This window comes from Pagrus pagrus (genome assembly GCF_965226575.1).
Source record: "Pagrus pagrus genome assembly, chromosome: 17".
Taxonomy (NCBI): domain Eukaryota; kingdom Metazoa; phylum Chordata; class Actinopteri; order Spariformes; family Sparidae; genus Pagrus; species Pagrus pagrus.
In genome coordinates this window covers 9,790,119-9,813,345 of record NC_140201.1, presented here as the reverse complement: position 1 = coordinate 9,813,345, position 23,227 = coordinate 9,790,119, and the positions used below count along the sequence as shown (strand labels likewise).

General features: G+C 40.3%; 1 protein-coding gene across 1 annotated transcript in view; it reads right to left on the bottom strand.

Moving 5' to 3' along the window:
* The window catches only part of LOC311273343 (sodium bicarbonate cotransporter 3-like), a 35,487-nt gene extending 15,783 nt beyond the window's left edge, over positions 1–19,704 (bottom strand). Inside the window, 7 exon segments of the mRNA XM_084380343.1 lie at positions 3,254–3,637; positions 4,640–4,828; positions 4,921–5,081; positions 5,822–5,960; positions 8,229–8,378; positions 9,749–9,830; positions 19,524–19,704. Of these exon segments, the coding sequence (XP_084236469.1) occupies positions 3,254–3,637; positions 4,640–4,828; positions 4,921–5,081; positions 5,822–5,960; positions 8,229–8,378; positions 9,749–9,830; positions 19,524–19,559 (1,141 nt within the window). The 5' untranslated portion in view covers positions 19,560–19,704.
* Between the last annotated feature and the right edge of the window lie 3,523 nt (positions 19,705–23,227).

The window sequence follows — 23,227 nt, the reverse complement described above, 5'->3', positions numbered from 1 at the left end:
AGCAGTGTGGTTTCACCCTGAAAAACATTTGCAATGACATTTTTAAAAGCAGTTTGTCTTCATTTTTCTCTCAGATTTGAATTTTGAGAACTAGGGAAAAATGATCAAGGTATTTTCTACTTCATGGTATGGGCTCATTAAATGCGAGGAAAGTTCACAGGCGTTTTACTTATTTTTGATTTGTCAATTAAACCTGACACAAAACCCTTGTAGTCACGCTTTTGCCCACATAGTTAAAAGAGAACAGACAGAAGTATAAACAAAGTAGCTGAAATGTTCAAAGGTTGTATTTGCTGTTAACATTTTTCACATTTTTGGCTGCAAGTAAAAATAATTCTTCCACCACAGCTATTACTTTCTAGATGTGTTGACTACTTTCTAGAGCTGCAACACTGTGATGTCTTCACGTCGGGATATATTTCAAAAAAGCACTGTTGCTGGTTGATCCCTGTCTGGTGAGCTCATTACTCTGGTGCTTAAGTCAGTCCTGCTTAGCTCAAATTCATGTCAGCTCTGCCTGAGCTAAAGGTGAGTGCGTGTGTTTGATATGCGTGACAGGTCACCTTCCTCAGACTTCAGCACCTTCAAGTGTGGAAGCTCTAGTATTTCTCAGCATAATTGGCTTCACACTTCAACATTGCTTATGTGATTTGAGCCTTACCAGATACAGGAAACGCTAGCACTTAAGGTGACATGAGAGCGGAGGATGAAATGACAGAGTAATGTTTTGGGATCAAAGGATAGCATTATGTACACTATCCCCTGAACTTATGATGTAACATTTCTTTTACCAGGTTTTCCTTCTTCTCTCATCTACATTAACGCATTTCTCATTTTGACATCAGGAAGTAATCCAGCCAAAGTCAAACAAAATACATTCATAAAGACCCAAGCAGCATTCTCATCAATCAATCCACACTCAAAATTAAAATGTCCATTTCTATCATCATGTGGTTGGGCCAGTGATCCGTACCCTTGAACTGTACCCTGGAGTAACCCCAGTGGATGCTGGGTAACTGTGACATGCTGAACAGGAGCATGGTTGCTCACATACCCGACAAAGCCTCTTGGAATAAGGGAGGGATTAGTTTAGGTTGCGTCCGCCAACACACTTCATTCAGGAAGGCTAAGCCCTGGAATGCTCCCCCACACCAGCCTTTTAAACTGTGGCGTCACAGAACTACCTCTTTCATATGCTAAACAGTAACATAAATAACTGAAATTACACAGATTTTCTGACTTTTATGCAGATTGGGACTTCTCTGATAAAAGATGACATCAATTTATATTTTCTTTACAGACGTATGTGTGTATTGAGCTTGGTCTGGTGCTGCTAACCTATAGTTCTGTCCACAAATAACATTATACTTTACAAAGACTCAGATTACAAGCATCAGAATGCAAGCATTATGTCACTGGGTTATCGTCTTAAAATGGCCTGGTAGCCCAGTTGATGCTAATGACAAGGATAATGACTTGAGATTTGAAAAGCTCTTAAAGGTGAATTAGGCGATTCTGGAGTACGATGGTTGATTATTAACCCAAAGGATCAGTATTTGACGAGCTAGGAATGAGACTCAACTATTGGCATATCGAATATAATATGACTCAATGGTCAGCTGTCTTTCGCCAGGAACACCTACTTCACCTTTAAGTAGGGCCATATGGAGCGAGTATACCAGTGATTCCCTTGATGCCCTCTGCGCAGGTATTCTACCCATGACTTCATACTCAACGGGTCCATGACATGTATATATATAAATAGCCTGCGGTCAACTCAGTATCACTACAGTACATGTCTAAAACGCACTGACACATTTCTGTATAAACCTGTAAGCATGGCTTTTACTGGCATCTAGAAAAATTACTCTAAAAGACACATTCGGGCATTTTACTGTCTGACACTATCCCTCTGTTCAATACACGGTTTCACAGTTAGCTATTTTAAGTCACTGCTGTACCACAGTGCAGTTTTTACAACTTGCAATTTTATTAATGTCAAATTATACATGCTTGAAACCCCATACTCATGTCAAGACGCTTAGTTCTCCTTGGGAAAAACTGTATTTTCCTTGAAGGGGGTACAATTACAGAAGCTTGTAAGCTATAATAAGACCACCCCAACCTTTCAGATTCAGCTCCCACCACGTGACCACTGGTTCTAATAACCCATACTTTGGAATGGAGCCATTCCCAGAGTGAGACAAACACAGACGCACACACTCATACGCACGCACAGTCTAATAATAAACTGACAAGACTTGGTTTTGGAAGAACAAAAAGTCACTGTAGGGGCCAATATGATAGTACATACAGTACCAACGCACTCACTCTGGTCTTAGGCTTATATTTAGTCATGCCGCTGGCACAAGTGGACCTCGCTCTATCAGGTAAAAGAATGTTTATACTTAGGAATTGATGAGGAGGAACAGCATGGGAGCCAAATGATGCGTTGGAAAAAGCACACGCTGCATGATATTTATATCTGCATATAAAACAGTATGTACTATGTCAGTTTCGACGTCATACACCATAACAAAAACATAAGGACTTAACAGCAAGGGATGTCCCGAGCTTATCCACAATATCTGTACTAGAGACCAGGGCATTTTTTAAAACAGTGATTGAAATATATGAAAGCCAAATCCAAAATGTAATTGACCTAAATGAGTCAAAGTGTGATCAGTGGTGAGAGCTTAATAACCATGACCGGGACATCCCCTCTAACAGGTCATACTGAGAAGAGTGAGATGAGGTAGATTGTGCCAAATAAATTCAGGACCCATGGTGCAGAATGGGAGAAAGACGGACCAAAAACATTTTGGAAGGCAGCCATGCAAACAAAATGAAGGAGGTGCGAAGAGAGGAAGGGCCAAGCAAGGCATCGATGCTGAGAAATAACTTGAAAATGTGTAAGGAGAGAGCAAAGAAGTAGAGAAACAAAAAGTATAGAAAGTCAAAAGCGCAGCAAGAAACAGACACTGTATAAGCAGAAAAGAATGGGTTAGTGGAATAGACAGAAACTGAGAAGAGAGAGAAGAAAGACTCATGAGGCAGAGGACAGACTAGTGTCAAAAACTTTGTGAATAAATACAGTGGAAAAAGCATCTTAGCAAATCAGCCTTGCTGTGGGTTACTGATGAGATGGCTGCAGGGTTGGGAGTTAACAGGGAGCAGAGCTTTCATGCTAGTGCTAGTGTTCTCTGTTCAAGCCGTGACTCACACTGGCAGGCTAGGCTACACAGATATTTGCCTTCTAAGGGCAGCAGCTCGAGGCCCTGGGATGCCATGGATGCTCGCCGGCTGAGCTGTGGTGATGCTGCCTCTTCTTCAGTGGAGTTTGGTGGATCGTCATCCTCTGGAGGTGATACCACCACCTCAGGGATACCTTGAGGGCCAAGACCTGCGCCATGGGCGCGTGGCGGGCTTGGGGAGGAGCGCCGGAAGGTAGAAGGGGTACTTTGAGGGGTGGAGAGGGGTGAGGGGCCTGGGGAGGGCCCACTGTTGGAGGAAGAAGAGGGCAGGAGATGGTTGAGCAGGACGGAGACTCTTGACTCTCGTCTCTGGGAGAGGTTGGAGACAGAGGAGGCTGCCCCTGGCTTGTGGAGAGAGAGGCGTGAAGAGGACAGGCCCTCTCCTAACAGAGGAGACAAAGGTAAAAAGGGGATAGGAGAAGGGAGAGAGAAAAGGAGGGAAAGGAGACGGAGGAGAAAAAGGAATAAGGGATGGAGCAGAGAGGAAAAACATATGAAGTAGGAGTACATCACGGTGATGGTATCTGGAGGAGATGCAGCCAGAGAGGGTGGGCAGCAAGAGCGTGGCAGAGGTGTCGTTAGAGAGATTTGTGCTTGCATAAACGTGAGCGAAAAGCATGATTGTGTGCAGGAGACACTAAGAATGATTCAGTGAGGCATGTAGGAGGGTCTGCAAGGGCCAAACAACTTTTCTTACTCAACACCAAACAAACCAATCATACAACATGACTTCAGAGAGGCTTGCATGCAGGAGAGTATGAGTTAGCACGATGTGCACTCTAAGCAAACATGTGCTCTACCACAACAGACCAGTCATACATTCTACACAGTACATACATCTTTCACAGTTCAATTATTACCATCAGCAACCATCAACATGAAATATATACTTTCAACCTTTCACATTTGCATTTGAGGTTTAATGATATGAAAATGCAAGCCCAACAAGAACCACAAGCACAGAAGTGGAGAAAGTGATATTTTTCTTTCATTCTTTAACCTCAGGCTGGGACCCAAGATCTTATGCACACCATACATTAACACCACTGTGGGCATGCCTAGTCAAAAAAAAAAAAAAACACGATGCTGACTCCAGTTGCAGGTAAAGCAATATTTCCTGAGTGTCACCCTATGGAGTGAAAACAATCATTAATTCAAACCCAAGCCAGGCCAGCCATACAGGTTAGCACAGTCACTAGCACCCAGATTTCTCTTTCACTAAGGGGACCGACTGCTTCAATATAGATCATTCTCTAGATTTTACTCACTTTTACCATCCACCTTCTACGCTGGCATTGAAGGATTTGAACAGTGGATTTTTAGGAGCAGGTCCTCAGTGATGGAAAATATGGAGGAAAAAGAAATGCGAGTGCACAGGATCTCACCGTTTTTTTCAAGCAAGAGTGGGTCAGAATGTTTCTTGCCTATGTCAGCAATGGAGCGCACCAGAGGGATGCGATTGCTGAGCTTTCTCTCATTCTGGTGGTGGTGTTTCTTCAGCATGGCTTCCCGCACCTTGGCACGCAAATCCTCCCTCAGCTGGCCCGTTGCCACCATGCTGTCTATCACCATGTCTGAGTTGTACAAAGGCATGAGCAGGGACATAAACACAGTAAGAAAAAAACGTATCTCAAAATGTGATTTTGATGAGTAGTTTCAGATTTACCTGCAATTTCCTCAATACTGTTGGCCCTCATATCCAGCATGACTGTGCCATTGAGTATGCAGCTTCGCAGTTCAAATAAACTGTGTAGTGACAAGGTAGCCACATAAGGCTTACTCCACCTCTCCCCGCCATCCTCCACATCCTCTTCAAACTTCAGCCATCTGTAGATAAACACCAAGAGCACACACATTCTCACACACAGACCCAAATAGTTTACTCGAATACACAAATTATAATTAACAAAAAAATAAACATGAGCTGCATTGTAGTTCAGAGACATGCTGTTCCTGCTCATATCCCCCAGCCACAATTTCCTCAGAAAAATTCAAATCTAACTTTTCAGAGTGCACACTAAAGCACTGGATGACTCATGCTCCAAATCTGTCTCTTTACTTGACACAAGTTCTTTTAGTAATGGAACAATCTCTAAAAACCTAGCCAAGTCAAGTCACCATTATGATTATAAAAACTTCCAGTCCTTGGTAACCAAAAAATAAATAAATAAAAAAACAACCCTGCTTAAGTTTTTTGACCCTGTGAGCCTAGTCTCCCTCTCTAATGGAGACTGGCTTGTAAAAAAGAAATGCTTAATATTCTAATGGCTACGTTAAACACAGCTTCAAAATCAAACTTTACATCGATTTAGACAATTCTCTTTCATTACAGTAACTTAATAAAATACATTAATTGAAGGAGAGGAAATAAATTATAATTAAAAGCTTCATTATCATGAAAATGTCAGGCTCTAAAGGGCTCTTGCCTTATTTATAGTATTAGATATTTTCACAGTCACATATACATTTCCAGTTAACTCCTAATAATTTAATTCTTTGATTATGCTACAAAGGTATTACGTAGAAGCATTAAAGATCCAAAAAATAAATATGCATCATGCCCTGACCTGGCAGTCTCCTTCCATTCAGTGGCAGTGCCATCTCTGAAGGAGAGCTCGTCCAGCTCAGTGAAGAGGTCATGGGGGACGTGCTCGAGGTCATCGTCCTCTGTACCCAGGATGAACTGGACCCGCTGGGATGGTGTGTCTGCACAAAGGGGGGGCAAAGGCCAAAGTTACAATGTTTACAATGACAACAGTAAATAGTATTGCATGTTATTAAAAAGGTACCCTGTAGTTTTTAATTTCTAGTAGCCCTTTGATTGTTTCTTCATCTGATCTACAGGTGACTGTAATGTGCCAAGAAATGCAGCAATGCGCCAGCAAAGGCAGAGAAGAAGAGGACTGCAAGACATGGGTATAAAAATGCAGGTTCCAAAATGCTAAAAAAAAACACTTTGAAAATGTTTTCTGGGAAAGGATATGGTAGGTGGAATATAAACATAACATTTGTTCATTTACAAGAAAACTCCACAGGGCACCTTTAAGTGGATGTCTTCTCCCCCAAATTTCCCCTGTAGTACCATATTTTGCTGTCAGTTCAGCAATCGAGGATGATGGGAGGAAATGTCACATAGAAGCAGACATTATATCTCAGCATAACAACAGGAGATGGTAGTAGGATAAAAACAGCAATCTTTGGGATCCATTTGAGAAAATGTGTGGAGCTGGTTGATACAAATGCACTGATGCCGTCATAAGCTGGGGAGAATAGTTTTTTGGGTAAGGCACAGTAAGGCAAATACATCACTGTGACTGCTTTTCATTCTGCTACATAAGAAGGAATACATCTGCATGCTTCATGCAGAGAAATCTTGAGGAGACGCGTTCAGAGAGAGAATAATGAAAACTTAAATGCTTTCCAGGAATTTTCTTTTCAAGTCTGATTGAATTACAGGGCAGATATCGGGACATCTGGCAGCAGCGAGAAAACGGAAATAGATATGGCAGATTACAAGAGTGAACGCCACAGGGAGGCAGAAATGGAATGACTGGGAGCAAAAGAACGGAGAGTTATTTTCTGTTAACACATGGGTACACTGTGTGGTGGTCTGGTGTGTATTAAGCACATGTGAGTACACTTCATATTGATGCTGTATCAGGGCGTAAAGATGATCTAAACATCTTTTTCTTGGTCAATAACTCATTTAACTGACCCCTAAAGAGCCAGTATGATTTTTGCTAGTCAATTGAGGAGTAGATAGCTAGAATTATGATTATAGATAGTACATTTAACAAAGCTTTGACACAGTATTTAAAATAACATTAGAAAATGCTAAATATATAAAGTTCGGTATTTTGAATCAAAACATAAAAATTAGTCCGTAATCATATAAGTGAGGTTTTGGAATATATTCTTAAGGTTTAACCATTCATTTTTATATCCGTACAAACAGTGGAAATCCCGTTAAGCCCTTACATTGTTGGATAACATTGACTGCACATTAACTGCTTTTCACCATTCCATGGTAAACAACAAAAAAGGGAGGGGCTTTTATTCGTTAATCTTCTATCATCATCTCAATTAGATTATAAAGCAGCACATTAGAGGATGAGTCTCAATGGTCGTAATTCCCAACCCAGCAGCTAGGAGGGTGTGTCTTATGCTCAACATGATAACAGGACTGATATTGTTATGTTCTTGTTTGTTGTTGGCATGAAGCACTAGTTAGGTTAAACCCTCATAGAGTTAAAAGCATTGTTGGGGTGCCAACGGTTCTTGCAGTTGTGGTGATACAGCAATTTCGCACACAAACAAACTCACACTTCACTTAAAATGTCACCGCTGTCAATCAGCTGGTTCGCAGTGGCCTTTAATGCCTTTAAGAGCTGAATGTTTTATTCAGAACTGTTGGAAAGGTGGAGGTAGGCAGGAGGGTTTAAGCAGAGTTGTGCTCTAACCTGCAAATCTGTATGTTTCTAAAGGAAGGTCTGATTATAAAACACACCATAATGTGACACTTGTCTCCGTAAAATTTCCTTTAAGTGCTATGCCAACCAAGGCAGAACGTAAAAAAGCATTTACCCATTACTGAGCAGATTCAGCCTTTTTATGTCTTGTATCTGAAGATTTCTTTTGGCCTTTGAATTGCATTCAAAGTCCATGACCATTGCACCAGAAACTGGCAAAGCATAAAACTAGTTTTATAACTATTTGCAAAAAGTATCAGTTTAAAGAACTACACCCTGCAGAAAAATCCTGCTATTGAAAGAAACTGAAAGGTGCACAAAGTCTAAGCTAGCTCCATCTATTGTTTATAACGAGGGATTCTGCTTATTGTCTGAGACAAGTCCTGTCAGTCAAAGAATAAACACAGTTAAAGGCTTTCAAAAGTAGATATATTTACAAAGAAAAAAAAGGGGGGTTTTGGTGATAAATGGGTGCATTGAGACATATAGGATGAGTGTTTCCAACCATAAGTTGGGGATTCTCTGCCATCTTCCTTCCCCTCCTCGGAGTCTTTCTCTTTCTTCTTTCGGTGGTGTTTGTGTCCTCGGTGGCGATGCCTCCGTTTGCTCTCCCTTCCAAGAGGAACATGGACACCTACATACACCGCTCTGTGGCCTAGGAAAAAGGAAAGTGTAATTACAATTCAGACACCTCTCCCGTGGATCATAATATTTATATATAATGTCCATGTAAAATGTTTTCACATTGTATATTTACTTTAGAAAAAGAACAGATGCTGTATAAGGTATACTCCCTCTCTCTCTAGTTTGTTTTAATTTAATATTTGTTAATTTAGTTTTTGCCAACAACAGATAGATATCTGCCTCTGTCAGCAGTTAAAGCTAATAAACCAACAAAGCAAGTACTAAGTCAGACTCTTCCCAGAAGGACAAAAATAATATAAATCTAATTCCAAATGCAATAGATCAAATCAAACTTCAAAGTCAAAGAAATTAAATTAAAACATAGGCTACATTGGAAAACTGAAAACTGATACAGCATACAAAAACAGTATCACAGTTCCAGTAATTTACAACTGAAGAAAAAGACAGACACAAAAACATCTGTGACAGAAGACAAAGAACTTATTTCCATTGTGGCTGACTGCTCTAGATAACCTACTTGAAAGAAACCAGACTACAACATTTAACTTTTTCACCCCTCCACTGTTTTATTCACTTCCCCTCGTTATTGTTACTGGCACACAGGAACTGTGTTCTGAGATGTAAACGCCCTATTTTTGCCCTACATTCTCTGCCAATACTCATTTTTCACAGATGAGTCATCGTTCTTTGATTCTAGAGGGAACCCAGGAGGAATAAAACCAAGATGCAGTGCTCAGAGGAAGGCAGAAGTGACACACGAGCAGATGGAGAGAAACGGAGACAGAGAAAGAGGGAAAGAGGAAGAGAGACGAGAAGACACAGGAGATGACTGAGGATGCAGAGGGGGGAAAAGCCTGACAGCTTAGCTGGACAAAAAACAGTGTGTTCTGGGAAAAATCAGAGATTATTTAATGGAGGATGGAAAATCTTTATTTTTTATTTCATAACATAGCACAAAAAAATATAGCAAATAATACATTTTGCTTGGCTTGGAATTATCATTGGGATAGATTACTATTAACATGATTTACTGAATGTCAGTAAGCAATCAATTATTCCCAAGTCCTAAAAAAAATATCAAAAGTAACAAAATCCCATTTTAAGATCCTTCACTGTCTGATGTCTCAGGCTTTGCCTGATCAACAGCAAGTTAATGAATGAATAAAATAAAGCCAAAGGACAAAGCATTAGTATAAATAGAAATAGAAATGTAATTTGTTCTGCGAATGGAATAGCAAAAGCTCTTGCAGACTACCAAGTTTTTCCACTTCATGAGTGCTGGCATATGGAACCTTTCCAATACCTATATATATATACAAAAACAAAAACATAAAAACATTCACAAGAAAGATTGTTTGGTCTGGCTGGAGTTCAACTTACTTTCCAAATCTTCCTTTTCATAGTTTGTGTGAGTTGTGAAGCTGGTCTTCCCGTGGTCAACTAGTGCCTCCTCATCTAGACCCTGAGAAAAACAGGAGGAGAGAGAGGAAAAGAAATATAAAAGACACATGAGTATCCTGTCCAGAGCAAATTTTTTCATTCCATTCATTCATTTCTGGTTTAAAGCCCTTTATACACAGTGTCTCTTTTTAGCCAGTTTTTTAAAAATAGTAATAGCAATGTTGCTTATTGGACACTAAAACCTGCTCCCCCTTGAGTGCTGGTCTTGGGGAGATAACCCAAGAAAACCTACTAATATCCTGTTTGACTTGCATTTGACAATAAGAAGAGACACATTAGGCATTGGATGTGATGCATCATCACTGCACAGAGCACAATTTGAATGAAACAATGACAATGAAAATGTATTTAAATTCAGCTGAAGTCCAGCTTTCAAGAACTCCAACAAACTGATAATACAAAGGAATAGATATCAAAGTTAGCTGTGTAGATGACACTTCGTTCACATTGTTACTTGTCTTAAGGAACGGCAGATGCAGGATCAGTCAGTCAGGCAGTGAAAGATGTAGCGAGTCTGTGTATCAGAAGAATGTCGGGAGCTGACAGACAGAAAAAAGGAACCTGATGATCTGCCTGCAGCTTTTCCAATAGTGCTGGCAGTCAGCAAAGTATCTTGGTGAAGATTGGCAAAGCTTTGATTAGACTGATGGAAGCACAGCATGGAGATCCCTTCATTTCCTTTTCCACTCCAAATATGTTAATCACCTGTGGTTTTGGCAAACAGGTATGCAGGGAGGGAGTCCTGTTTGCTTTTTATTTGTATTTTTAGCCCGTACCAAATCACTCCATAGCTCTGGGTTTAAGCAAACAAAGTACTTTGGTTTTGCACATGACCACCAACACAGCCCATTTTCACACCGCTTAAACATGGCAGTCAAGAGAAACAGCTCAGACCATAATCTGGATGAAAATATAATTAAGTCTACTTAATGATTAGCAGACTGTGATAATTCATCTGGTTTGAAATGTGATCCAGAATGAAATTACATACCCTGGCAAACAGGTTAAATTTGGCAGAGGAGCTGATAACAGCTTAGTTTATCAAGCAGATTAACTGCTGATTTACAACCTGAGGTAGTGGACTATGCAGCAAGGTATCATTACAACATTATTAGGGTTTCTATGGGCTATTTTCCATTAGCTAATTATGCTGTCTCAGGAAATACCGTATATTTATTGTTATGGCCCATGTGCTAAAGGTCGTGTCTATAGCAACCTCGAGAGTCAGGCTACACTGACTCATTAAACAGAGGTTATGACCTTAGACAAAATAATGAGCCTGATATCAGTGTCATGGAAACATCAAAAGATAGAAAGATGCAATTAGAGACTACAGCTGTCAGCGTACATAGTGGCGACAGTAAATATTATTATTAATATCTATCAAATTACACTGCCTTGAAATAATTATAACAGCACTCAAACACACATTTAATTGCTATACTCATGAGGACACTCATCCCCCAGGCCAAAACCATAGCCTTACAGTTTGGCTACATGGAACACGTAATGTATACAGACTGCTTGCAGAGTGAATGTGCAGCTGAAGGTATCATTTAGCTGGCTACACCTGTTTTGTGGACCCCAGCAGTGCTATGAAACTTTTCACGGAGTTTGTGTAATATGGTTAAGTTATCATCAAACTATATAGTAAGCTAGATAAAGTCACTAAGAGACCACCAGTGCTGGTATTTCAACTTAACAAAATATTGAGACTATACTACCAATTTCCGTATAAACCTTGTATAAAAATATACATAGAAGACTGGCCTATCTTTAGGCTTAAAGAACAGATCTCCATGGCACGAACTGTACAGGCACCACTTATGCACTGCTCTCACGCCTGGTGTAGCCAGTTTCATTCATTATACTGAAGGCATAATGATGTAGCAGCCACTCCAAGAACGGCCCTCATTCGTTCTGTGTTCAATGTAGCAATGTTGTTAACCCCACATTTAACCAGAAGTTTGCCAAATACTAAATCTAACTTTTAAACTTAAACAGCTGTTAAAAAAGTGGGAGAAAAAAAAAAACTTTGTTCAGTTTGAAACTCAAAACTGTTTATCACAAAGACAGAAATGTACTACAACACATACACACAGACAAAAACAATAAATCTCCTTAACCTCAACCCGGTTTGGTCCAATTACCGACCATATTATTAGTGGTCTCCTGAATCCATGCCCTTAAAGTGCCAAAACATTTGAGGCAGCCACAGACGCAGTGTCTCCAATTACTGCTGCATGTGTGGCCAAACCAGATCTAAATGTGCTGGGAGAAGTCACTGGGGCTACCACCAAAATAAAAGTAACTGATACCAATGTTACTCCTGGCCACAGCCACAAAAATAATGAGAGAACTAGAACCGCTTGGCTTCTTCCATTATCATTATAAAACACCACTTAACCTAACACATTAAAAAAAGCCAGCATGTCAAATTACTCAACCAATACACCTGTGACACACCGCAGGTGCACATGTGTGAAAATTTTGAATTTCGCACCTCCAATAACCATAATACTTCCAGCTGTTCTCTAAGACTACAAAGAGAGAACACACAGAGACATCAATAAAAGTCAGGCGAGCTTGGTCTCAAGATCAGTGTGTTTCAACTAGGCATGACGTACTGTGACCAGGAAGGAAAAGCTTATGTTAGACACACATTCATATAGTGTGTATAAATACCACAGGGTAGCAGTGGGGTAATGCTGACTCTCACTGCCAGGCTGATAAGAATGAAGTGAACAAGAGGTATACAGAAGAATGGCTGACAGTGGGATCCTATCTTACAGTTTCTTATGGTCTTGTTTATTTTTTTTTTTGTGACAGGTGTCTGAATAGTTTTATCATCAACATTAACTCTTTTACATAGGCCATATAATATGATCTGACACCACCTTTCAATAACTACAAATGTGTCATTCTCCTGTCTCATGTACAAACACTCTGAGGCAACGCAATCCCCAACTGGAGGATCCTTTCAATCCCTTCAACCAATCACAGAGAGGCACTGCTGCCAAGCAGGAGAGACTGGAAACAAAAGGTGGCGATGTTAGCCACATGCTGAAAGGATACGTGATATGTTGATGATATTAGGGCCTTGTGTGTCTGAGCCAAACACGTCAGTCACCTCCACAGACCACACTGGAGATTTATTCTGACGGACAGCGCTGTGTGTCCATCCACTCCTCTCCCTGTTTCATTCCTGGCTTACTACTATGAATAAGTCTTCAATGACATTCAGATCCACACATATATTACCATAATAATTCCCCTGTTAGAACTCCACCTACAATGAATGATGCCATCTGCAATTGTGTTTGTGTGTGCACTTGTAAGCCTGTATGTGTGTGTGTTTCTCAGTTGTTGGTGGATTTGCATGATAATGAGCCGTGTTGCTTTCTGACAGTGCCTTGATGAGGAGCGGTAATGATTCAGCTGAAGAGAGGGAGAAGAGAAGCAAGAAATTAATCCATCCCTAGTAACTGGAGGTCTTCCACCTACAGTTCACAGACTGGACTCAACTGTTTCCTCATGGTCACTTGTGATGGAAGGTCACTGGATACTATCCAAGGTTTCGGATTCAACACATGATCAGTTGCTATAAACCGGAGTGTACTTGATTCTTTGATTTCAGTGCAGTGCAATTGATTTCTAATTCAAACCATGTAAAACAAAAGGTCTTATTCAGGTTCCAAACAAGATTCAATGTCTTGTGATGTGTAAATACCACCTTCTTTTAATGGAACAAGACCTCTGAAACAAATCAATTAAGACAGCACGTTTTGAACATGGTTTGGCTACTGGCCATAGTTCTAATTTTCCATTCTACAGGAATCACATGAACCCATGTTTACCAGCAGGGCACACAAAGCTAGTGTTAAACTATTTCTGCTTCATGAGCGTCGTCTTATCCTTAAGCTTCTTAAAATACAACTCCCACAAATCTGTTAATTTTACTGTTTAAACACTTGTTTATGTACAAACATCCGTTACCATGTATTATATGCATGTTGATGTCATGCCTGTTTAGTTAAGTATAGCACGTGTTAAAGTCTGATGTGCCCTCGACCCTACATTGCTTGGTATAATTTAAGAACACATGATGCAACCTGTCACATAGCTTTGTCCAAAATAAACCCCCAGTCTATCAGCCAGAGTCCCCCGGCCAGAAAGGGCCATTATGCCCACAAAGCACAGCTGTGGTTGGGCTACAGGAGTAGTGCCAGTGGGAAGGGCTTGGAGCACAGCAGAATTGCCAGCTGAGAAAGAAAAGCTACCATATAGTGACATCAATAGAAAGCTGATGACAGAAGGCAGATGCGTGTCTGGTTGCAGCTATACAGTAAAGAAAGCCAGACTAGGTGTGCCTAGCAGTGTTTTCTTCCTGTGTGGTGGATCCAGGGTGATCATTTGTGGCTAGTGGTAACTATTGGGGCTTTTCCATATACATGTGCAGGCTTGGCTCGACTCCGTATGACTCTGGATGTCAGCCCAGTGTGGCAGGGATTTTGCATTTCCATTTCAACAGGGCTACCTGCCTGACTTGAGTGGGGGTCAAAGGAGTGGCTATAAATGCTCTTCCTCCCTGCAGTTTTATTGAACAATAGTGGCTATCAAAGCTCTGTTAATTCTGTGATAAACACGTTTAATTTCCTTGTAATTTTTCACAGTAAAGGTTCCCTGCAATTTAGTTTATTTCGAAGTAGAAATATACAGAAATGTCAGATTTTCACCAGCAGTAACTTAACAGGAATCCTAAAACAGCTGAATGCGTAAAGTAGCAGATGTCTGAAAGTAGAAACAGAGATGCAAAAGAGAAACCAAATTTCAAACCACAGAGATTCGGTTAGGAGCTACTAAAGTACAGAGACTTGAACACACAATGATCTCTCTGATCTCCGGCACAGACATGAGTTGAGACTCACAACACACGCTTGTTTGAGGGGCAGACAGAGGGTCGTCACAAGTTGTCTGTGGTTGTGAGACACCGGAGCCCACGGGGACATGGGTTAGGAACGCTTTAGCCCTACTCCGGAGATGTCCCATCTGGACGTGGCTCAGCACAACTCAGCAGGCTACACTTTTAATGGAAACACAAATAAGCACTGCATGGTTTGACTTGGTGTGGCCAAAAGTGCCATCAAGGTTTGGAAAAGTCCAACATTATGCCAAAATGCCACCAAACCAAGCAAAAGAGTAGATCTGGATCGATAGAACAGCAACTAGACTATGGGAGAAAATCCCAAATAGTGATAGAGATACATAGATGGAAGCATTGAATTCAAACATAACAATGGTATGAGTATGAACCAGAAAACTCTGTGAACTCAAATCTAAGTACAATGTTTCCTGGCCAACATTGTCCTCTGAGACAAGTGTGCAGTTACACAAAAGAAACATTACTCATGGGATCTGTCACACTCTGCTCCCCCTAACGGATGTCTAGTGTGGTGGGGAATTCTGATCAGCAGCCCCTCGATGTCACCAGGGAACATAACAACACCTGTAGTCTGAGCTCAGAAAAACTGAGAGCATGCATGGCGAACAAAAAGCCTGCCTGGCTTTTGCTCAGTACACTTAGAAGGGACAAATGTGGACAAGGATAGAATGGTTTCCAAGTGATAATCAAAAGGGAGGTAGGCAACACCAGCAAGCAACCTGCCAAGTGATAACACAATCAAACCATAAAAAGTGCCACTCCTCTTCTTATTATCTTTCTGTTCTCATGTCCTGCCCCCTCAGCCTCCATTCTTTCTCACATTGACAACTTGTGGGAATGCTGTTCTCAAACAACACTAATACAATGTGTGAAACGTGGGATAAAATTCACAAATATCAAACACTGTCCTTTAAATTTATTTGTAGCTTTCTCTGTTTTGGATTTTTTTAAATTACCATTACACATCTGCTCCAATTCAGATCAGAGCAAACAATGTCAAGTCCAGTATTGTTTTGAAAAGAATAACAATACCAAGTGGGCCAAAATGACCCCAGCTGCAATGACTAGGTGATGCTGGTTTTAATTGTTCAAGTGTGCTGTTTTGAAGCAGACACTGGAAAAATACTTGGGTAGAAGCAAATAAAGTGGTAGCAGCCTAAAAAGCTAAAAAAAAAAATAACATCACGTTGAACTGTGGCAACTCTAAAACAGTCAGCCAGCTGAGATAAATGTTGAATTCAGATTGCTAATACTGGTGAGAAAGCTTTTCAATGAGAGCTGATCAGAGAGAAACGCTTGTTTAATAATTAATAAAACTGCTATAAAAGACTGACAGGCTATTGTGTGCTTTCAAGATAGTTTAAAAGGGAACCCATCATGGACAAATACATTAAAAAATATTGATGTGAAATGCTCCACTATCTACTATAATTTACATGTTATATCCATGAAGCATAAGGGGTGGTACAAACATTACTGCATTACATGTGTCTGCATTTGATTGTTTTCCTTTGGCTTTTACAGCAGCTTAGGTAGCTGTAACCCTCACCAATGTATTGGGTTTAATGTAGGGATGAGGATTTATGGTTCACATGAACCTTTAAGAGTAAACACAAGGTTTAGCGTGTGTTCATCCAGTACCAAGGAAAACACTGTGACTGAACTTAGCATTGAACTTTCTCAAGTATGACATAAATTCAAGAAAGTCTTGTTGGGAAATTCTGGTAATGCATGCATACAGAGGTGTTTGCTATCAAGAACATAATGTCTAATTCTATGGCATCTCTGAGGGAGACTAGAGTGTATTGCATTCAGATGCAAAATAGTAATACGAAAAGATGGCTGGAGCTACATTTCAAGTGTGTACGGAAACCTTGCAAGTAAATGAGTTTTCCACAACATGTTACTGCAAATGTTTCACAATGAAAGCCTTGTTAAGAAATCAATGGCTTCTTTCCACTGAAACGCTGGAAGGCTCTTAATTTGAAATGGATACAAGAAATGTTGAGTTTGAATTAGCACAGTAATGGAGCAGATTAAAACAAGGCCTTCTACTGAATTATCTTAGCATAAATACAGACCTGTCAACCGTTAAGAAAGTTTTTGAGTACCACCTTACGTCGAAAAGAATTTCACCTCATGTATACATGCATGACAGCAAAAATCACGTATATCATCTGTTCTTTTTCATTAATTAATTATTTTAAGATGGATTCAGAACAGGATTAGAGTTTATTTATATTTGAAATATCACTTAATGTTGTTTCTAGAGTAGCAACAATAACGTTTACAACAGCAAAGTCACTATGAACACTCAGTAATATCTTACTGGAAAGAAATCTACTGTCTATCTACTATCTACTATCACAATACAGAGTGAATGAGGAATACCGACATCGATCAGTATCAGTCATTCCTGTTGCTATCTGTCCTCTCTCTGCTGAGGTGATTCACTGCCTGCAGGTATTCTACTGCTGATAGAGGGATGAGTGGCTGGTTTAGGTTAGGGTTGTGAACATGTGTGGCATCTTTGCCTGACAAATAATAAAACATTTAATAAAAAGTATCTTGTGATTACTTTTCTGTCCATCATCTAATCAATTCATTAATTCATCATTTCAGCTTTACATCATTGCCTTTGCCAACATGCACGTTAACCTCACCCATGTTAGATGCATGTTTGTGTGGGAGTGATTTAACCACACAGCAGCCAAACATCTCTTCAGCCAACCAGACAGTGAATGAAACAACCAGCCACTCAACAAGCCAACAGGCCTGGTTCCCTCTAATCTCCGTTCCTTGCCAGCCTTGCTTTACTGGGACCTGGTCCAATCAATGGGGACTGACGTAAGCGATGTGTTACATAGTGAGAGACCTGTCCCTTGAGATTAGTGAATATCTGTCTAACACTGCCAAATGCACAATTGCATATACGGACGAGAATATTGACATATATTTACTGCCAATTGTTGTTGAATTATGTAACTAATTAAGTGATGTCTGAAAACAGAAAGAAAATAGAGAAAGACAATTACGAGATTATAAATAGATGCTAATAGGGGTGGCCTATATGGCCCTAAAATAATATCTTGATATTTTAGAGTATTTCTGCGAGAATGATCTTCTTGAGATTGTGAAAAAATACTGAAAAACATTTTTCATTTAGAAATCACAATCACTGTTGAGCTCTACTCGCAGGGTTTTTGGCTTGCCTCGCCTGAAACTGGTGTTTCTGCTTGAAGTGGTAAATAAGTTTGTTGTATTGACCCCTTTTGTTGTTACAGTCTTATTGCACTTCTTACATATTACATGGTTTGTTGTACATCTGATCTTTTGTAACCACGCCAATTCTCCACTACTGAACTCCCACTCTTTTTTCTCTTTTCTGCTGTTCTGTCAGAGGACAGAGAAATACGATCTACCATGAGTAGAATTAATAACATTGCAATCTTTTACATACTAATTAGGTAGATTGAACGTGCCCTGGAATACGGCCACAAACATGACTCGTCAACTGGGCATGCAATGGGATCTAGCGGATAGTTAATTTTTAGAGCTTTCTATGCTGCATCACAAGGCAAACTACTTCAAACAGTATGTTGCACTTATAGGTTACGGTTATTAATTATCGTTTCATTTCAGTCAAGCCAAAAGTACGTAGCGCAAAAATTACTTTGACTGTTTGAATTTACTACATTTGAATGAATGTTCAAATTTCAAATAAAGAGTGAAAGCACTTAAATGTATTATGCATCAAAATAAATAAAGTCTTTTCAGGATTGCACAAACATCCATGGCACTTAGCAGGTGCAGGTATCCAAACACAGCTTAAGCAGCTTTATTTTGTAGGTTTTTGGTGATTAGCAATTCACCTGTTTACCTCCCTGGAGCCTCACCACATTTAACCAGGGCACAACCAAGAAGGCAGTCAGCAGCTTGTGTGCTGTACCCAATGTCACCTGAGTGAAAATGTAGTTTAATCCTACAGTTTTAAAAGCTTGGAAGATATTCTACACATTTTAGAAATGTTGAAAATACTAATCATAGTTTCCATTGGATGTAATCATTCCTAAACATGCAAACACTCTGCAGACATACACATAAACAAAGATGGAAACCATCCCCTCTGACTGCCTCACAAATATTTTCCTCTTCATATGTGGACCTGATTTGTCCCACTCTGGGCATACTTGTACTTTTAGCTAGACTGAAATGAAACAAGCATTTAATTTAATGTCACTTCACTCAATAAACATCATCTCTATTGACAGCATGGACCTTGTTTGTATTCAGCTACCTTAGCAGACCAATTTTTCATCCTCTCTCCCTGACACTCCTCGTCTCTCTCCTCTCTTCCTTTCTGTTCTCCTTGTCCCGCTCCTTCAAGCAGCCATAACTGTCTGTGTCGATTTCCTCTCGGTCCTGCTCCTTGAAGCGAGTAAAGAGTAGAAAGGAAACGTTTCCATTTCAAGAGGCTTGTCCGATAAGGCAACAGCTTCTCACTACCTCTTTCACCTTATCCCCCTCATCCTCACAACTCTGCTTTTTTTCCCGCCTGGCTTAAATGTAAAGACCACCTGCCCCATTCATTAGCACAAACCACCATTCTACCGCAAAAGAAGACAAAACGATAACCCAATATAAACAAACACGCCGATAAAGCTACACACATCCATTCACTGGATCCTGTTCAAGCGCACCATGACAGTCGGACACACGTAAAATCACACACACACACAGGACCAGACGTACCGTAAGCACATGCTCCTCTTCGCTCTGTTCGTCCATTTAGACTAAAACATCAAAGCAAAGGCAGCAGGGACCTAAGCCAGTTCCTTTTTTCTGACGGCTATCTCTGTTGTAGAAGGTGTGTGTGAGCTAACTGCTAACAGAGACACTGTCGCACTTGTCTGTTCCCTCTTCCTCCGCTCATCTCTTTATACACAGAGAGGAAGAGAGAGAGAGGGAGAGGGTGAGCTGCTTCAGAACACACCGTGCTCTGCTCTACCCTGTCAGCCCGCTCTTTGCTCAGCAGCCAATCCCACCATGCCACCATGAATATTTCATTCGCCCGGCCAAGAGCCTAAAAACACACACATACCCGCCACCACACGGAGGACATACACACACATTTGGAGGACATTCAAATGCTCACCCGCTGAGGTATTCAGGTCACAAATGAAGAACCACCCCCAACACAGATAAATAGAAGCAGGCACACATGTTGGCTCGGCATTCTTCCGAGGGTGCTTCGTATTGAAAAAAAGGCAGATAGCTGTGCATTCATTAAGATTCCAACTGCCTTGGTGCCTTTGAATTTGACATTCACAATCTTCATCATAGCCTGAAGGTTGGACATGTCATTCAACAACATGTAATTTTACAAAGAACTATGGGGCGTTTGTTTCCCATCCAACAAGAACAGTTGCGTGAGTGGTGCAAATAGAACACTCATTCCTGAAACCTAAGCAGTCATTTTTAATTTCAGGAGACACTATGGATCCCAGTCTAGCCCAGAAATATCCTGTGGTCATAGCATTCACAGCAGCGCCAGTCAGTTTCAAGTAGACTAACCACAAAACCAAAAAGGCAAAGGTTAATCCAACCCTAATATTAAGATACCCCTGGAAATGATGAGGGCTATAACGTGTGCATGAAATTCAATAGAAAGAGTGACATCTAACGGCTGGGCCGAGGCATCGGGCAGCTCTGAAAGAACAACCTGAGAGTTTGTGCAGACCAACAAAAAGCAAGACCATATGTACTAGTGTCATGCAGCAAAACCACAGTATTTCAAAGTAAAATGTTTAGGCAAATTAGGATTTACATAAGACTTTACAGCTTCAACCTTATACAACACCATTTTGTATTACTGTTCAAGAGTGTATGGGATCACACCAGCTGCGCCACCTGTCAACATGTTCACATCCCGACCAATGTTTACTCAATAGTTTTTACCACATTATGACAAGAACTCAGTACACATGGGTAGGACCACACCCATCTTTGAACTCAGCCTTGATTTTAATCTCAACTACACACCAGTAAATGTTTGTGACTGCATCTTGCGCTATCATGATGACAAAATTTGTCAACAGACAGACAGACACCTGGCAAAGTACCCAATACTGCTTCTGTGATAGTTTCCTACTACAAAAGGTGCCTCTAGGAGCGCAGCCCATGTTTGAACTCAGCCTTCATTTTGATCTATCTGTGAAGTTTCGTGACTGCATCTTACACATCTGGAGTGGACAAGAATGGCTTGAACTGGGAAAAAGTGATCCACAACTTAAAACAAATATCGCCAGGGGCATAAAGTGGGGTGCACAGAGAGAGGGCGAGTAGAGTGAGAGGTCTAAAGTCTTTAAATCAAGTTTTACGACACAAGACAAAATTTGTCTATTTTGTAATATGTAGGTAAAGAAATGTTTATGCAGAAATAAATATGCCTTAGTAGTTATATCTCATATTGATTCGCGCTCTTAAGGACATAATCCACAAAAACACATGCAATTTTTTTTAAAGGAATAATCAAATGTCTTATGACATTTTATAGACCAAACCACTTATCAATTCATCAAGGTACTAATCGTCAAATTAATTGACAATGAAAATTATGAGTTGCAGCCGACATTTGTGGTGTCGCAAATAATGTGACCTCTGACCCCTGAATTTTAATAATTTCACTCATCAGTTGAAGTGGATATTTGTGCCAAATTTGAAGAAATTATTTCCAGGTGTTCCTGAGATATTGCGTCACAAGAATGGGATGGTTATAAGCACTTACAGACAGACAACACAAAAACATAATTTTGAGAAGAGGGCTCTATAAAAACATTCAGTGCCAGAGCTGACTAGCGCTGCCATTACATGCGTCCAGAGGAGAAGAGAATGCAAAGCCTTGTTTGTGGTATTGTTGTTAAAAACCCAACACAGTCTCTAGTTGTAATTAAATTCAGGTTTTTCCCAGGGCAAACATTTTATCTTTCTGTTCATGGTTCCTTGTGGTCTGCTACACAGATATTTATTGTTGAGTAGTTCTGCATTGTGAAACCGTGTCCCCTGTGTTGAAGTGAGAAGCTGTGGACAAGATTGTGGCAGCCTCTCTTCATGTCCAGCCTGAACAAAATACTTAAACTAAAAGGCAGTTTGCAAGAATGTCCTAACCTCAGGCATAAGCATGTTAAACATATGAGGGGTCCACTTAATTAAAGAAAAAAGAAAAATATGTTGCCTCCAAAGCAAATGCATTCCCAGCCTCAATTACATCAATCAATGACATAACTCCTAAAGCAAACCGCATGACAGTGTTCAAGAGAGTAAGGGCCAGGTTATACTAGAAAACAACTGTTCGTACAACGTGCTGCCCAGTCAAGTCAGAAATGTTGTTTATAGCTGCTCCAAACACTCAAAGGCGAGGTGAATAGCTGGTCGCTATGGACAGGAGAATATTTAAATATGGGGATAACAGCATACAGTGTCCTCTTGGAAGACATTCATAGTGTTGCACTCTTTTGCTGACTATATAAAGACTAAAAAGACAACTGAAATCTGAAAAAGAGAGCTGAAGAGAGAAATTTCAATCCTGTCTACTTTCCCACCTCCACACAACTAGCCAATCACTTGTGAATTGAGTGTGAATGTCCGATTGTCGGTTTCAGAAAGTTACTGAAATAGTTGGACACATTACGATTTGGCAGATTATGTCAAAGCATTTAATTTGAATTATTAGACAAAATGCTCTATAAAAGCCAAATATTATTGGACAGTTTTTGATGTACTATACTAGAGAAATAAATAAAAATTTGAGTCAAAAGCATTCTTTGTTTTTGTTGAAATTCCAATGTTGGATTCGGTGAAGTCAGAGCTATGGGATATTAAATAATCCATTTTACAGGCTGGACACACTGGATGCATGTGCAATGTGCAGCGCTGCTGCGTGGCTTTACCTCATTTTGCTGGCTTTTCATTTTGGCGTCCATGTTAACAGGTTAGACTGTTCACACTGGATGCATGACACACGCTTCTCACGTGCCTGTCAAGCGAGGCTGCTGTGTTGCATGAGCTAGAGATTCAGAGTCTCGTCTATTTCTAGTTCTCAGCAAAAATCTATCTGAAAACGACTTGTAGACAGTCATATCCACATCATACCAGCATTTCATTACAGTTTTATTGTCTGTATCTGTAGAATATGTCACAGACATGAAGAGAGTACACACAACAGGTGAGGGGCAGTTTCTTTCTTGTGCACTTTCACTTGTACTTTCTCTCCCTCACTCCCTCTCGTCCCCCCTCTTTCTTGCTCTTTCAGCAAGGTAGAGCAAAATCACATCATAATATATATCTCGATAATCATCAAAGTCAAACTCCATGTAAACAGATAGGGCAGGCAGGAGCCGTGATTTCTCTGGCAGCGCCTTGCATGTGCATCTTTCACTCTTAACACACGAGAAAGA